The 17,228-nt window shown below is 36.2% G+C and overlaps 2 protein-coding genes across 2 annotated transcripts in view; both read left to right on the top strand.

The window, feature by feature from the left end:
- Nucleotides 1–15,128, top strand: part of LOC140149664 (uncharacterized) — a 60,717-nt gene extending 45,589 nt beyond the window's left edge. The window contains exons 3-19 of the mRNA XM_072171743.1: nucleotides 781–1,004; nucleotides 2,578–2,707; nucleotides 3,623–3,798; nucleotides 4,363–4,563; nucleotides 5,688–5,814; nucleotides 7,111–7,273; nucleotides 7,961–8,067; nucleotides 9,423–9,508; nucleotides 9,935–9,998; nucleotides 10,820–10,899; nucleotides 11,578–11,659; nucleotides 12,066–12,115; nucleotides 12,644–12,709; nucleotides 13,219–13,284; nucleotides 13,807–13,926; nucleotides 14,757–14,849; nucleotides 15,093–15,128. Of these exons, the coding sequence (XP_072027844.1) occupies nucleotides 781–1,004; nucleotides 2,578–2,707; nucleotides 3,623–3,798; nucleotides 4,363–4,563; nucleotides 5,688–5,814; nucleotides 7,111–7,273; nucleotides 7,961–8,067; nucleotides 9,423–9,508; nucleotides 9,935–9,998; nucleotides 10,820–10,899; nucleotides 11,578–11,659; nucleotides 12,066–12,115; nucleotides 12,644–12,709; nucleotides 13,219–13,284; nucleotides 13,807–13,926; nucleotides 14,757–14,849; nucleotides 15,093–15,128 (1,871 nt within the window). The remainder of the gene's footprint in view (nucleotides 1–780; nucleotides 1,005–2,577; nucleotides 2,708–3,622; nucleotides 3,799–4,362; nucleotides 4,564–5,687; nucleotides 5,815–7,110; nucleotides 7,274–7,960; nucleotides 8,068–9,422; nucleotides 9,509–9,934; nucleotides 9,999–10,819; nucleotides 10,900–11,577; nucleotides 11,660–12,065; nucleotides 12,116–12,643; nucleotides 12,710–13,218; nucleotides 13,285–13,806; nucleotides 13,927–14,756; nucleotides 14,850–15,092) is intronic.
- A 444-nt stretch (nucleotides 15,129–15,572) lies between these two features.
- LOC140149663 (uncharacterized) overlaps nucleotides 15,573–17,228 on the top strand; it is a 58,227-nt gene continuing 56,571 nt past the window's right edge. The window contains exon 1 of the mRNA XM_072171741.1: nucleotides 15,573–15,872. Within this exon, the coding sequence (XP_072027842.1) occupies nucleotides 15,612–15,872 (261 nt within the window). The 5' untranslated portion in view covers nucleotides 15,573–15,611. The remainder of the gene's footprint in view (nucleotides 15,873–17,228) is intronic.

Genomic DNA, 17,228 nt, shown 5'->3' with positions numbered 1-17,228 from the left:
CTTCATTAACTTCAAATTTGGTAAGGTGATAGAATATGGGGAATTCATGCAGGGTATAGTTTTGTGTCTCGTTATTTGCCTATTTATTAATATTTTTGAGCTTATTTGCATATTTCCCTGACATTTCAGTAATCCACTCTACAGCCTACACATATAATACCCGATTGACTTCAAACGTTTTAAGATGCTTAAGTACAGTCACCTCTTGTGCTGTATAGCTCTGTGTCAGTTTATTTGCATATTTATGAATATGTTATTTGCATATTTATGAATAGGTATTTGCATACTGTGCCTGAAATTCCAATTAATCCACTCTGAAGCTTATAACTTATAATTTCTAACTAAGGTATAGCGTATGATCACCTCTTATGCTGCCCGATCCCCCAGCTATATAACTGTAGTAATACATTTAAAATAGACTTGGTGATTTATTAAAGCATTATTTACAATATTGTTTCATGCAGGCCAGCCGAAGTTGACCTACACTCATCAGAATATGCTAATCACTGGAAACTGATTATGATGCTTCGATTTCTAGCGCGGAGCGCTCACGCCGCGAAGTGGCGACGGCGAGCGCGAAGCGTGTGACCGAGCACAAGGCATGACCTGCATGAAACAATATTGTAAATAATGCTTTAATAAATCACCAAGTTTATTTTAAATGTATTCCAGCTCCCTCCTTGGTTGAGCACTTTACTGTGGATGATTTACCTTACTTGGATTTATTTAACTGTAGTAATATGTATTGTATGTTCTTTACAACCTAATGCCTATACATAGATAAACCCGATGCACCAGCCAAGCCTGATGTAAAGAATGTTGGCATCAAGAAACCTGATGCACCAGCCAAGCCTGATATAAAGAATGTTGGCATCAAGAAGATTGAAATCAGCTGGAAAGCTCCTCAGAGTGATGGTGGGTCAGATGTTACAGGCTATACTATTGAGTGCAGAAGTAAACCTAAAGACAGCCAGTGGGGTGAATGGCAGACACTGTGTGAAAAGGTATGTAAACATATCACAAAAAGTAACTGCCCCCCTTTAGGCCAAAATAAAAGTTGTTTGCTTGTCCTCGTCCGACAACCGTCTCGGCAGTCCCGACCATAAAACTTCTTTTTTTTTTTTTAAAGTTTTTTTTTTTAATTTCCCCAAAAAAGTCATGAGCTTTTCGTCTAAAAACTGAAGTTATAAAAGAATTTGCGGTAATATTTTAATGTAGGTATAAAATAGCAGTAAATTAGTGGCTCATGTGTGATATTTGGGGTGCCGAATTCTGCACCATTGACAATGTTTGACTTTACACAACATAGTCAGATCCAGCGTGATTGTAATTTTTCAACTCTGCAAGTTTTTCAGGAGGTTAGGCTGGAAGGGACTATGGTTAGGGTTAGGTGAAGGTCAGGACTCTTTTTTTGGTAGGCCTAAGGGTTGGTGTTCTCACTGTTCTGGCTAAATACATTTGTAAACATGATAAAAAGCCCCTAAGACAGGATTTCAAATAAAAAGCCCCTAGTTTTTGGTTTGTACCCCTGTATTTTGGATTTCTGGGAGTTCAGAACCCCTGCTTTTAAAACCTAGTGCTACCCGCCGGTTTCCCCTTGCCTAGTCGTATCTGGCTATTTCGTATTATCATCCTCAGCGTCTACACGCTGTAGGCTCTAATTGAACTTTAAAATGCAGCATTTTAAGTCTGCCAGACATGTACATGCAAATAAAACCAGGTTTACCTTGAATTTGTCTTTTTGGTGGATATTCTGTGGTCAGTGAGTGTTTTACATAACAAGTAAAACTTTTTCGGACCGACCGACCAAACTTCTGAAAGTGATCTATGGAATTTTTTTTTATTGGCCTTATTGGGAGATATGACTCAACATCTATGTATCAAACTGTACAATTTTCAAACTAAAGCAGCAAAATCCCCAGTTATGTTCTGCAACATTTGATACCTTGTGAATATCATTTCTATTTATGCATTTTAGATTTTAAGAATTGGATTTTTCTTTTTGAATTCTTCCAATTGATCTTCAAAAAAAGGTTGTTAATTTTGGACCAATGACATCGTTCTTCTTGCTAGTGACCTAAAAAGACTTCAAAATAGAGCTTCAAAATATGTCAGACATTGCATCATTGTTTTCTTGACTGTGGATATTAGATAACTGCGATAAGTTTAATGTTTTAGTAGTTGGTAAACAAGTTAGCAAGGATAAGGTATGGAATTTCTGTGAAAACACAATATCTGGTTGTGACAGTTCCAAATATCTCAGGATTTGTATTTTACAAACCTGTCAGATTACACTCACACTTTTGTGGTATTTTGAATCAATTTGATTGCCTTTAGCTGGCCTGTTTGCGCTCATAGAAAGAAACATGTGTCCACTAGTGCTAGGTATATTTATCAGGGGTTGTAATTAGGTGCATACCAATAGGAAATCAGAGGAATTCAGCACCTGAGAAATAGTAAACATGGTAAAATATAAAATTTTGTGTATCATAATATCAACCTCCCATTTTGTCTAATAAATCTTGCATTTGCTCCTGAGTAATATTTGTGTGTTTGTATGTGGTGTGTGTTCACTAGGTTACTACGCATAGTTACAGTACCACTGGAGATCTGCAGAGAGCTACAGACTACCAATTCCGTGTGTATGCTGAGAATAAGCTAGGGCGTAGTGAACCAAGTCAACCATCAGACAGCATTATCCCTGAAGGTAAGGTTTCTTTTTAATTGCTCTCATAATGTTCTACAGAAACTTGGAAAATGTGAGAGAATTCCATGTGGTTTATCAATTGAAATCTAGGTATGTTATGTGTGAATTTTTTGCCAAATTATATCACATGATCATTCAACATCCCAATGTGAAATCTAAGCCTGACCATAAATATTGTTTGTTTAAACTAACTCCCAAGACAAAGAAACAAACCAACAGATGCACACATATATAATAGACACACCCCACCCCACATACACACACAAAATACTTTATATACATACTTACACTGTTCAAACAAATTTCCAATATTCAAGACAAAACTAATGAAATTGAAACTAGAGGATAGTTCTCTTGTAATTTGCATTTGAAGGCAGAGTACAACAAGTCACCCAATTCACTGCTCTAGGAGTCAGAATTGATTGATGTAATAGAAACATCTGGAACCAGACTACAAACAGTCCTGAGAATCTATTCAGGCATTTACTACCATCTACTCACTGTGGACGGTTTGGCCACTTAAAGTGTTAATTACATTCATAACGTTATATAATATTAAGCAGGAAAATCCAATAATTTTCATTATTTAAATGATACTGACTGGGTCCCATTCCAATTATCTAATTATTTCTTGAGTTATAAGACATGAGGTCAAAGGTCATATTTTGACCTTGGTCTTTCCAAAATGGTCTCAAATTGTTCATGCGTCAAATTATTTTTATATTTATGAATATTAATGCATTATTTGCATATTCTTTGTATTTACAAAGCTGTATTATTTACAAACCACCTTATTTCGAATCGTGTATTACAACAACAAAACTGTAACAATTATATGCTTCATGTCCGATCATAGGCCCTGATCCCCCAGCTATGTAACAGTAGTATGTATTGCATGTTCTTTACAATCTATAGATAAACCTGATGCACCAGCCAAACCTGATGTAAAGAATGTTGGCATCAAGAAGATTGAAATCAGCTGGAAAGCTCCTCAGAGTAATGGCGGATCAGATGTTACAGGCTATACTATTGAGAGCAGAAGAAAACCTGAAGACAGTCAGTGGGGTGAATGGCAGACACTGTGTGAAAAGGTATGTAAACACATCACAACAAGTAACTTGCCCCTTTATTGGGTCAGATGTTACAGGCTATACTATTGAGTACAGAAGTAAACCTAAAGACAGTCAGTGGGGTGAATGGCAGACACTGTGTGAAAAGGTATGTAAACACATCACAACAAGTAACTTGCCCCTTTATTGGGTCAGATGTTACAGGCTATACTATTGAGAGCAGAAGTAAACCTAAAGACAGTCAGTGGAGTGAATGGCAGACACTGTGTGAAAAGGTATGTAAACACATCACAACAAGTAACTTGCCCCTTTATTGGGTCAGATGTTACAGGCTATACTATTGAGTGCAGAAGTAAACCTAAAGACAGTCAGTGGAGTGAATGGCAGACACTGTGTGAAAAGGTATGTAAACACATCACAACAAGTAACTTGCCCCTTTATTGGGTCAGATGTTACAGGCTATACTATTGAGTGCAGAAGTAAACCTAAAGACAGTCAGTGGAGTGAATGGCAGACACTGTGTGAAAAGGTATGTAAACACATCACAACAAGTAACTTGCCCCTTTATTGGGTCAGATGTTACAGGCTATACTATTGAGTGCAGAAGTAAATCTAAAGACAGTCAGTGGAGTGAATGGCAGACACTGTGTGAAAAGGTATGTAAACACATCACAACAAGTAACTTGCCCCTTTATTGGGTCAGATGTTACAGGCTATACTATTGAGTACAGAAGTAAACCTAAAGACAGTCAGTGGGGTGAATGGCAGACAGTACTGTGTGAAAAGGTATGTAAACACATCACAACAAGTAACTTGCCCCTTTATTGGGTCAGATGTTACAGGCTATACTATTGAGTACAGAAGTAAACCTAAAGACAGTCAGTGGGGTGAATGGCAGACAGTACTGTGTGAAAAGGTATGTAAACACATCACAAAATGTAACTTCCTTCATTGGCTCCCTGTCAGTGAGAGGATTGCTTTATGTGTTTAAATCTCTGAATGGGCTCTCTCCCCAGTACATAAATAACTGCCTTACCAGTCAGAATTAATAGGTAAATTTTCACGGGAAAATTTTCTGGACACGTGACACCCATGGGCAGACATATTAGCATTATGGAATGTGACCCCGAGCACAGCGGTGTTCTTCCAATGTATTTGAATAGGAAGAATTCCTCCTTTGATGCAAAATAAGTTACTTGTCGCAAGTTAATAATGTTATGGTAAGGGTTTCCGTGATAAATATTTTTTTCCGTGAGATAGATATTTTTGAAATTACGTTTTGATGATATTGTGAAAAAATTAAGATAACATAATATTCAATAAATTTGCAATGCACAAATTTCTATCAAAATTATGGTCAAAAATACTATTCCAATTCAAAATTACTAAGACTTGAATAGCGAGGTCACCGCCGGGGGTCAGAGATCAGGCTCGAGGTTACACTCACATTGATACGCAATGGTCACGTGTCCAGAAAATTTTCCCGTGAAAATTTACCTATTAATGTTGACTGCTTACTGTGAAAAGATCATCCCAGAGGGCAATGAAGACCCGCTCGGCGGATAGTATTTCCTTTTACCTATTACCTCTTTCCAAGAATGGTGCTGGGAAGAGAGCCTTTTCTGTGGCATCTTTTAGTTAAGGATTGATGATTAAGCTTGTGGTGATCCAAGAGCAGAACTGGTGCTGGATCAGCATGATGGTGATTTGTGTTAAGAAAAGCTTTGACTGCCATTGCTCTATTCCCATTTGTCGTCAGATAGTTGTCTCAGGTTGTCACAGTAAAATATGGAATGTCATGTATCATGATAACCTCCTCTATTAACCATTTTTTTCTGATATATATTAATGAATTCGCTTTTGAGTAATATTTGTATGAGTAATTATTGTATGTGATGTGTGTTCACTAGGTTCCTGGGCTTACTTACACTGCTGACGACTTAGAGGCGGACACAGAGTACCAATTCCGTGTGTGTGCTAGGAACAAGCTAGGGCTTAGTGAACCAAGTCAACCATCTGAAGGCATTACCCCGGAAGGTAAGGTTTCTTTTTAATTGCTCCCATGAGGTTCTACAGAGACTTGAGAAGTTATTGCAAATGAAGTGATGTGCCGAGAAAGTTAAAGACTTTGCATAGCTAGATATGAGATTATACTTGCACATTAATTAAATGCTCTATTGTGAATTAAACCAAGCTGTGCCATCTAAATAAATATCTAAATATTATTTTTGTTTGCCATTCTAGCTGTTGTCATAAACAAATACTAAACATACACATGAAAATTAAACTAACAAAACCAAAAAACAGGAAAACAAACAAACATACACAAGCATGCAAACCCATCTGATGTACTTACATTGTACATACATAATAAAGCTATTCTGGCAAATTCTCAATATTCAAACCTTAACTGAATGTGCAAGTTAAATTTTAGAGGGTGCACCTAATGATTTCTAATTTCTAAATTGTAATTTGAAAGCAGATAGAGCTATAACAAGTCACCCAGCAAATGCCTGTCTGCTCAAGGAGTCCTAATCAGCAAGAGATAAATCAACATGGTCAGAGATTCACAAAATGCACTTAGAACCAGTTACTTCATATGATTATATTGACAAAAGGGAAGGAACATGGGTTAAAGAGCTCTCATTAAACATGTTTGACTCAACATATAGTTTTGTCCAAGGACCAGAGATCTTGGGGAACAAATATTGATGTATAATGAAGACAGCATGAAGATAAACAGATCAAGAAACTTTTCCTAAGCCATGTGCACCTTTGTAACTTGACTACAACTTAATGTTTACTTTACAATGTTGCTAATAATTTCAATGAAACGTTTGTGAAGGTTGTCATTCATCCAGGTTTAATAAATATTGAATTAAACATAAAACTGATCTACTGGACTCACATTTATTTGAGAGGCTACAGTATCGCACCTAATCCAAGGTGCATCTTCTCAAGATTCGACTCAAGATCCTCGACCTCTGGCAACACCACCTTGTCACAGGTCAACAACCTTTTGCCGCCAGATCATCAGACGGCCTGAAGATGCACCTTGGATAAGGTGCGATACTGTAGCCTCTCAAATAAATGTGAGTCCAGTAGATCAGTTTTATGTTTAATTCAATAATGTCAATGAAAAGTGAAATCCCCAAAAAGTCGCAGTTCATTCACACAGCCGTCAATTGCTTGTTTATTACTTATCAATGTTCAGATATGGAAGTTCAGAGCATGTGGAGCCAAAATTGATCAAAAGGCTTATTCAATAGCCATTTTGTGAGCCTTGCACACTTACAGTACATATAATTAACTCTTCACCATTTTCTTTACTAGATGAAACACCACTAGAAATCAGACTAAGAGGAGCAGAGGCCTTAGCTGCATATCTGGAAGCATCTAAAGAAGGAAAGAAAGAAATACGGAGCATAAGACTGATGCTGGTGGGCCAGGAGAGAGTTGGAAAGACAAGCTTGGTGAAAGCATTTATGGAAGATAGGTAAGAACAAGTAAAACTATTTAGAGGAGGGAAATATTGATTGCATGAGCTAAAGATTCATGACAAAGCAATATTATATAACCATGGCCCTTTGCAACTGACATATTGTTTTTGCTTAATTTTCTAGGTATATTTGCAAAAAAATGTAACTTAATTAATAGCAGTCTTAACAATTACACAAAAAGTAGGTTTACTACAAAGTGAATCATTCTGATCTATAAATGAGTTGACCACAAACAAACATTAGCAGCTGGTTTGTTGGTATGCCAGTGCTTGAGAGAACAGCATAATAACCAGTTGCCTTATTGCCCCATATTTGCTCTTATAATCATTTAATATTATTATTATGATGATGATGATGCAAATGATTGCTGCTGCTGACTGTATTCTACCTAATTAGCGCTCAGGCACTGACTTAAGTCATCTGTTGAGAGTCAAACTTAATCAAGAATAATTTCCATAGAAAAACTAGCATTTTTACCCTTTATCTTGTTAAAAGTACATTTACAAGGGGCATTTAAACAGATTCAAGTTTAAGAAGTTCGCAGGGTGCTAATTAACAAGGAAGGGGTGCTTATTAAGTCCAAAATATATTTTACTCATTGGAACTGAAGTTCACATGAAGTAATGTGTGTAGATGTTTAATTCCACCAGAGTAATTTACACAAAACTTACAAATCATTACAGATTTGAATCAGGAGAAGAAATCACGGATGGTGTTGATGCCTCTAAGTGTTGTTCTGTAGCCTTTGCAGACCCCAGCATGTGGAAGCCACTTCAGCGTAATCGAAAAGGTTAGAATACATACACCATGGGGAGATTGAAAGTATGGGTGATGGTCAATAAGTTCCCGCAATCATTATTTATCTCCACTCAAGCATGACTTTAATGACATTTGCTTATGTACTTGTCTTTCAAAACAAATGTGTATTAGCGATGTTGAATACTTGATTACGTACATTTAAGGCCAAACAAATAAAAGGTCTGTTTGCCCTTTCAGCCCAAAATTTATTTGGGTCAGGGGGTAGGTTGATCTTTTTTTTTTAAAGCTCGCAAACTATTCCATGGTATCTATAGCTTGCTATGGACCATTTGGTCAATGAGAAACACTTACAGTTATTAATTCTAGCTAATATGCAGGCACAGGCTGTTGTGTAAGACTTTCAGCAAACAGTTCTTGGTCTTGGTCAGTAACACAGAGGCAACTTTAACTGAATGCTAATGAACTGCACTTAGATAGCAAGATAAATCAACAACAAAATTTAACAAGTACTTCCTGGTTTGATTAAGTAACTACTGATCATTAAAAAGGGACGTCCCGGTGGTGAAATCTCAAACCTTTCTTTCTTATCCTGTCCTGTTTATGTACTCAGAGTAGCACCCCATAGAGGGGCTCTGGATTGAATGAGAAATTTGAATTTCAAAAGGTTTATTTAATTTTAGCATCAGAGGGTCTGTAATCAAATGTGATTACAGACCCTCCGATATTCAAGTCAAGGTAGGATATAGAAACTGCACATCTAAGAGAAGAAATCAAGAAAAAGCTTGGCTTTTGAGTCGTTCAGCTTTTAACTTGTTTTCAAGCATCCACGATTAAACCTCAACAATGCATTTTGTGAGCTTAAGTTGTTTAGCTGTCTTATCCTCCTGTTACTTGGGATTAAAACTAAGGTAAAGCTGTGTATCTGAAATGCAACCTGATGGAGCCTAATGATTTCAGAAACTGGCTGAGCATATGCCCTGAAAATTGGTGGACCTGCAACAGGCCCATTGGGATCACCATATGCAATGGACTTTATTAGAATACTCACCAGGACACATATTTTGGTACAATGATGTTGATTGATACTTTACTGAGTATTATATACCAGAAATTTGATTCATGTCCAGTGTTTAAATTAAAGGGCCCAAAGTAGGTCATTTATACAGGTTTTCCCATACCCAGTTAGCTACAAGTAAGGTAGAAGGTAGGCTTTGTAAGATTACAACCTAATAGACAGAAACAGTACCTTAAACTTTCTGTAATTGTTCATTTTTATGTTCATAGCTATTGAACTTTCAAAATTAATGCAGAAAAACAAAACAACATTTTGTTGCATGCATATATGTAATTAGGTGTTATATATTTTGAATTTGAATTTTACTTTAGAACATATCAAACAACTTGATAAAAAGCATGACTGGGGAGTGGCGCATGCAGCTGCAACCATGATGGACCCAACTCTTGCTGATAAGGTAGGAGAAAAACTGAATTGTTTGCAATACGAGTAATGAGATACATAAAGTTAAGTCATTCTTTGTAAAGGGGTGTTACATTTAGTTAGTGACTAGGGATATGTGGTACAAATGCAGCAAGATTTTGCATATTTAAAAATAATGTACTACTTTTTCTATGCCTTTTTGGGCATATTATCGAAACGATGCCACCAAAATCTGCGCTCAAAATTGTGTGGCCCCAATTATGATGTGCCAAAAAATCTTTGCCTCCCTTTGAATTTTTTTGAATTTCCAAAAAACTGCTTGCTCCACCTCCCAATTCACCCCGGATACACATAATTATTGCACCACCCCTTAACACATGCATTGTGTAGAGCCTTTGATCTTTAAATCTCTTGCAAAGAGAGTTTATCAGCATTTTCCTTTTGTTTTATTTGACAACAGTCAACTCCTGTCCCAGAGGAAGAACAAGAACACTTACCACCAAAGGTTGCAGGAACACCGCCAAGTAAGACAATGTAATATGTAATATCCAATAGTTCAATGAGCAGGATGCTCTGCTGCAGGCTATATATATATATAATATATATATGCACATTTTACTGAATCATGGCATCAATATGGATTACATTATAATGTTACCTGATCTAATATGGGTGATTCAACAACTCAAATGGAAAGTAACATATGTTGATGGAAATGGAAATATATCTCTATACTCTAAACTCTGCCGCAGGCTATATGCACATTTTACTGAATTATGCATCATAATGTATTACATTATTATGTTACCTGATTGATCTAATATGGGTGATTCAACAACTCAAATGGAAAGTAACATATGTTGATGACAATGGAAATAAGTCTGTATACTCTAAACTCTGTAGCATATTTAGTTCATAAATGAAGAGATTTCATATTTCTAGTCCAATAAAACAGTACTCACTGTGGACGTTTCGAAGTCTAGCAGACTTCTTTCTCAACACTGATGTTGTTGTGACGTTCTTCTGTTTACCGCTGATGATACTGGTTGCTTAGTAACGCAGTTACCAGTTGGTTTTCCAAGAAAATCGTCAAAAACGATGAAATCTCTTCATTTAGTTATCAATAACAGTCCTGAGGAAAATGTTCAGTAATATTTAGTTCATGTTTGTTCACATACAAATTTTACGATCTTGAAATTCTTACCAAAATTTGAGCTTGTATATGATAGCCAAATCTCCCTTGCATGGAATGAAATGAATGATTGAGGCTGACATACAGCTATCCAATAAGAATCTTGCAGATTATTAAAAGTGGTTACTTTAATTTTAAATATACATCAAACAGGTCCACCTGAGGACACGGACGTCAGCCAACATCCTCCACAGGAATCTGAACAAGAGAGTCATAAAGAAAAGAAAATCATGGTGAGTCAAAAGTTTTAATAGGTAATGTTCTGTAATCATTTAACTTTTTAGTCAAGTTCAGAGGAGACATCAGTATAATGTGTTCCCTTCAAAATATATAAGTGATATGGTACATGCAGGATTTGGGTGAGTGAGTGTGATGAGATTATTAAAGAAATCAATGACTGACTAATTCAAACTCAGTTCTATTGCCCTTCCAGATTTTGATTCAAGTTCATTATGTACAATGTAACATATACATTGGTACGGGTTCAATTCTTATCAATGGCCAGTAGATGTGGTATATTTTCTTTGAAGAAGTGTGAATTTTAGATCAGACTTATGCTCACTCCATGATGTATTTAGAATTTGCTAAATGAACCATGAGAGTATTATTGCATTTGTAGTCAGTTTTGAAAAGAGCAGGGTTTACTATTGGAACTTTATAATCCTATTTGAATGTGTTATACCTTTAAAATAAAGGTCAAAGGGTCTTTCACACATAAGCTAAACAATGTATTCTAACCTAACTCAAGATTGATGTTTTACAATTTATAATTATTTATGGACAATATACAATTTTCTTGCATTATATCACCTAGTATGTGTTATATTTTAAATCACATTACTTTTTAAACGCCAGAAATCTGAGCTTTAGTGACGTCAATGTATTTTTATGTTTGTTTTTATTACTATCAGACACCTGAATCATCAAAAACTCCAGTACAGCCAACTGCACCAACAAGTGAACCTTTGAACAAAGACACAGTTTCCAAGCAAGGTATGCAGCCATAAAACATATTTAATTGACAAACCGTTTTGGCCTATTAAACCCTTCCCAATTTTCACTCTTCTGGGAACCATTATACTCATTATAGAGTATTTGCTGATGTACCACCAGATAGTCATCCATTTTCAGATGTGAGCCAATTCAAGAGACCCTTCTTGTAATTTTCTGGAATAAGTTCATTTGGATAGTTCAATGTTCAATTATTAGGTAAAGTTCCTTTTTTTACTATTGATAATCAATAAATCAATAAGATCCCCATTCTCGTAGCATTGAACTACCGAAAAAGAAAGAAAGTAAAACTGTTACAAATGTTGTGATTTAGGGAAGCCAGATAATACATTTTGAATTTGACAATTATGATGAGAAATTTAATTTACTATTATTATTTTGTATACAGAATCAGAAGAGCAGAAGAGTGATGACAAACAAGTGCCTGAGACGAAGACGGTAAGTAAGAATCGCTTGATAACACAGCATCATAACAATGCTTCATTTTTGGAAGATAGAGTGACATTTTGTAGCAATTTAACATTGGCATGTAGCATCAAAGAATCATTTAGAGAGCTGATAAGGATGCAGGTCCCCCAACTGACCCCTTGATGTCAAAATCCGAGAACAGCCCCTTTGTCCAAAAAATGGGTCAATCAAAGCCTGAGAATTGTGCCCTGCCAACTGAATGACTCATGCTACATATCTTGGAGCAACCTACTTTAAGACAGATCAAGATTGATCAGTAGATAGTTGCTCTTCACCAGAATGAGGCTGTCACTTTGACAGACAGTAGACATGTACACAAATGATCAAGTGGGAATTTAAAGTGTATAATAAATTTATTATTATATTATTGAGCAATACTACAGAATCTATGTATGATTGTGTAAAGATGGTTAATGAATTATTTCCAGATATAGTTTGAATTTTATAAAAAATAGAAATAAGGCACATATCATTATTTGGTGTGTTTTTTTGCAACAGACAAGTACCTCTAGCCCTGCAAAGGATGAGGAAACCCCAGTTGAAGAATCTAAAGATCCAAACAAGGTATGTGCATTACATAGAGGGTGTTTATAAAGGAAATTAGATTGAAAAAATAAAAGTAACACAGAAAAACATGTTAACAGACAGGTAATAGCTTCACTCTTTCATGCTACATATCTTGGAGCAACCTACTTTAAGACAAATCAAGATTGATCAGTAGTTGATGCTCTTCACCAGAACGAGGCTGTCACTTTGACAGACAGTAGACATGTACAGAAATGATCAAGTGAGAATTCTTAGTGTATAATGAATTTGCTGGATCACATAAGTGGACTCAATAGAAGGTAATTTCATGAAATTGTATAAATGGGAAGAATCATTCATCGTTATTATAATATAATGTGAGGTGAGCAATAATTCAGAATTGTGAGATTTAAGACACTATGTATAATTGTGTAAAGATGGTTACCACCTGAATGAAATATTTCTAGATATAACTATATAAATATTTCTAGATATATTTTGAATATTTATAAAAAGGCATCTATTTCATTGGCTTTATTTTGCAACAGGAAAGTGCCTCTACCTCTGCAAAGGATGAGACAACCCCAATTGAAGAATCCAAAGATCCAAACAAGGTATGTACATTACAGAGGGTGTTAATAATGATTTTATAAAGAACTAAATTAGGGTGAAAAAATTAAAAGTAACAAAGAGAAACATGTTAACAGACAGGTAATATCATCAATAAATTTTCCGAGATCAGAACAAAAGGTGACCAGTCAAAGTATGTCTCCAATATTTGGGTATGATAACCCTAACTGAACACAAGGTTTTTTTTTGCTTTTGGAAGGGAAAGAAGAAATGAAAAAAAAGATGAACAAAGAAGTCACTTGGTGCCTCGGGATTCGAACCTCGGACCCCTCGCATGCCATGCAGAAGATCACCGACCTGTAGCCACATGGGTGATGTTTGCCCGGCCAGTGATTCCCTGGGTGTATATGACTTAGGCAATGCGATGTGAGAATTAGTGAGAGAGACCTGGTTCAGTTAGGGTTAATCATTGCATAGTGGGATAAGCAGTTTTGAAATTTTAATTTATATTTATTGGTCCAGCAAAGCAGATATATAGTAAAGGTGTATATTTTTTGTATATAAAGGCTAAAGAACAACCAGCTGAAATTCCAGAAAATATCAGAAAGGCTACGGAGCAAGCAGATGATCTTGAAGTTACATTCTGGGACTTCGCAGGGCAAGACTTATACTACACGACCCACCAGGTGAGTTATGAACCAATTTATTTAAGTATTCCACCCCAATTTTCCACTTTATTTCTTCCTCACTTTTGGGTAAAGCCACGATTTCTCCGTGATACGGAAAAACAGATTATATGACCCACCAGTTGAGTTATGAACCAATTTATTCTGGGACTTCGCAAGGCAAGACTTATATTACACGACCCACCAGGTGAGTTATGAACCAATTTATTCTGGGACTTCGCAAGGCAAGACTTATATTATATGACCCACCAGGTGAGTTATGAACCAATTTATTCTGGGACTTCGCAAGGCAAGACTTATATTACACGACCCACCAGGTGAGTTATGGTCCAGGGGCCATAATCACATATTCAGTATTGTGCACCTTTGTTTGTAGCATAGATGTACTAACATAGCCTGCTAGTGGTTAAGTCAAAAGCTGTATATTAAAAGACAAAATAATTAAATTTACATGAAATTGTTATATCACTACTTAAGTAGAACAATTAACTACATGTATTTGAATGGGGCTTTAATTGTGTCAATACTGCTGTTTTCCTTGTTTCTTGCCAAATGTTTCATTTCAAAAATACCTTTTCATAATGTATACACAATTTCACTGAATGGGCCTTTAAAGTTCCTAAGCAGGTGGGTGTATGGCATGATCAACATATTTTTTTTTCTGTCTGCATTTTCTATACAAAATCACTTCCAACAATATTATGAGTTCCCACAGGGCAACAGCGATTATTATGTGATGTACTTGAAAGTGTCTGCAACAAGGAAGCAGAGTTGTACACAGTTCAGGACTTGTCTTCATCCTTATTAACCTTTTTATATATTTGTTGCAGGTGTTCTTTAATCGAAGAGCCGTCTTTGCCCTTGTGTTTGATATGAGCAAGAAACTAGAAGAGTCATGTGAAGTTCGGGATTTCTCCATAGAGGTAAGTATTAATTATTTACAGTTTTTTGTTATTGAAGTATTTAAGAAATGGGTTAGGATGTTTTACGATCAACAGTTGTGTAATGGTCATGGCACTTTCACAGATCAAAAGTGTAATTCAAATATGCAGTAGCAGTCAAAATTACACTATGGAATTATTATTGAGGGAGAATAATTAATTAATAGATCACCAGCTATCTTCACAGCCAGTCTTTCACATTTTTGATTAGAACTCCTGATGCAGTTCTCTGTGAAGATACAGAACATCTATGAATTATAATATTATATTATGTGCATGCTCTGAGACTACGGACCAGATTTTGGTAAACTGGTTTTCTGAGATTGTGTAGCTAACTGTAAGGGCAGTTTTGGATGCTTTGTCCATGATGGATTTTATCTTTCCATTTGGGTTGCCATGGGAAGCCAGGCAATTGCTGATGATGTGTTGTACAAGCCTCTGTTTCCCACCACTATGGGAAGTAACACACCTGCAGTCTATCCTATATTTTCTCTATGGCATATGCATTTCTCCTTTGCACAAACTGTCAAGTCTATGTCATCATTTATAAAGCTGTTTAGGACAACTGAAATAATGATAATGTTTGACCATGCTTCATAAAAGTGCTTGCCTGTTTTTTACTTGATTTGAGCATCACAACAAAAGAAGTTTACATTTTAAACTAACTAGTTTTTTTAAGACATGTCCTGTTCACTTTGCCTTGTTTTCCTTTTTGTTTTGTTAAGGAGGAAACGTCTCGATTCCATGATTTCAATGGGGAAGACTTCATCAAGTTTTGGTTGCAGTCTATTTATACTTATGCAGCACAAGATTCTGTTCACTTTGTCTTGTTTTCCTTTTTGTTTTGTTAAGGAGGAAACGTCTCGATTCCATGATTTCAATGGGGAAGACTTCATCAAGTTTTGGTTGCAGTCTATCTATACTTATGCAGCACAAGATTCTGCCGATGATAAAGGATATCCACCAATCTTCATCATTGGGACACACAAACGAGATTCACCAGTTGTAAGATATACTTTCTTTTAACCCTAACCGAACCAAACATCAAAAAACCTCAATTCACAAAGCGTAAGCACAAGCAGGTATCTCACATGATGCGATTGCATCATCATGCGAACATTCATATGGCGACAGAAAGTTTGGCCCGGGCAAGCTACACCAAGGTAGGCCTGTGCACGGGTGTGGCACCGAGGGGTCAGGGGTTCAACACCGCACCCGAGAAAAGTTTTCTCTTCTCTTGCTTTCTTTCTTCCAGGCTTCTTTCCTTCCCCCTCGCCAAAAAGCAACTGGGACGTTAGGGCTAATAAATAATAATATGTGTATATTAATCCTAACCAAATGAAACATCAAAAAACCTCAATTCACAAAGTGTAGGCACAAGCAGGTATCCCACATGATGCGATTGCGTCATCATGCGAACAGTCATATGGCGACGGAAAGTTTGGCCGGGCAAGCTACACCCCTGTGCCAAGGTAGGCCCGTGCATGGGTGTGGCACCCAAAGAGTCGATTAGGGTTAATAATGTTTTAGATAATGCTGTGACAATTCATCTCACAAGATAGATGAGCAGCTGTAATCTTGATGAAGCATCAGAGATATGACGTAATACTGTAGTCAACAAAAACAGTAAGTGCAGTTGCAAAGATTTATAACCTAATCTAACTTTATTCAACTACCTGGATGATTGAGAATATTCATAGATAGCTGTAATCTTAGTATTTCTCTTCCTGCTTCCACTTTTGTTGTCCTTTTTGTTTGTTGTTGTTTAAACTAAGTGACCCAATCTGTAATATTGAAGGTCTTTCTTTCATTCTGTATTATATTAGATTTAGGGTCCCTGCATGTGGATCTGCTATTTTTCTATTTAATAACTCTGTCATTCTTTTCATTGGTCACAATGTGTACTTTATTATGGATTCTTTGTGGGGAATTTGACTACTTTTTATGAAGTTAGAAAGATTTTTCCTGGTTTTGACAAATTTATGTTTTGATAGATTATAATTTTCCTAATGTAGATCACTATCTTGTTGCAAATAAAACAGAACTTGAAAAACTTTTTCCTTACTAAAGATGTATCATGTGACGTATAATGGAATTGTGTTGTCATTTGTATGTGGGGGTGGGGGTGACTAATTAGTATGGATTGATATATTAAAGATCCCTACATGTATAATGTGCAGGGGAAAGAAGAGAAGTAATTCATTGGTAGATATCAGCGCAGTCACCTTCATACCCTTATTTCACTCTTACTTAGATAAGCACTCCATTATAATGCCTCTTTGAAGTTGTCTCGGGAAGTATTTCTTGAGCTGCATATCTCCTTGTCTTGGGTAGGCATCAAACAATTCTCTGAGGTCTCTG

The sequence above is a fragment of the Amphiura filiformis genome, chromosome 4 (genome assembly GCF_039555335.1).
Source record: "Amphiura filiformis chromosome 4, Afil_fr2py, whole genome shotgun sequence".
NCBI lineage: Eukaryota > Metazoa > Echinodermata > Ophiuroidea > Amphilepidida > Amphiuridae > Amphiura > Amphiura filiformis.
Note: the sequence above shows the minus strand (reverse complement) of the source record. Positions and strands in the feature narration are given on the sequence as shown.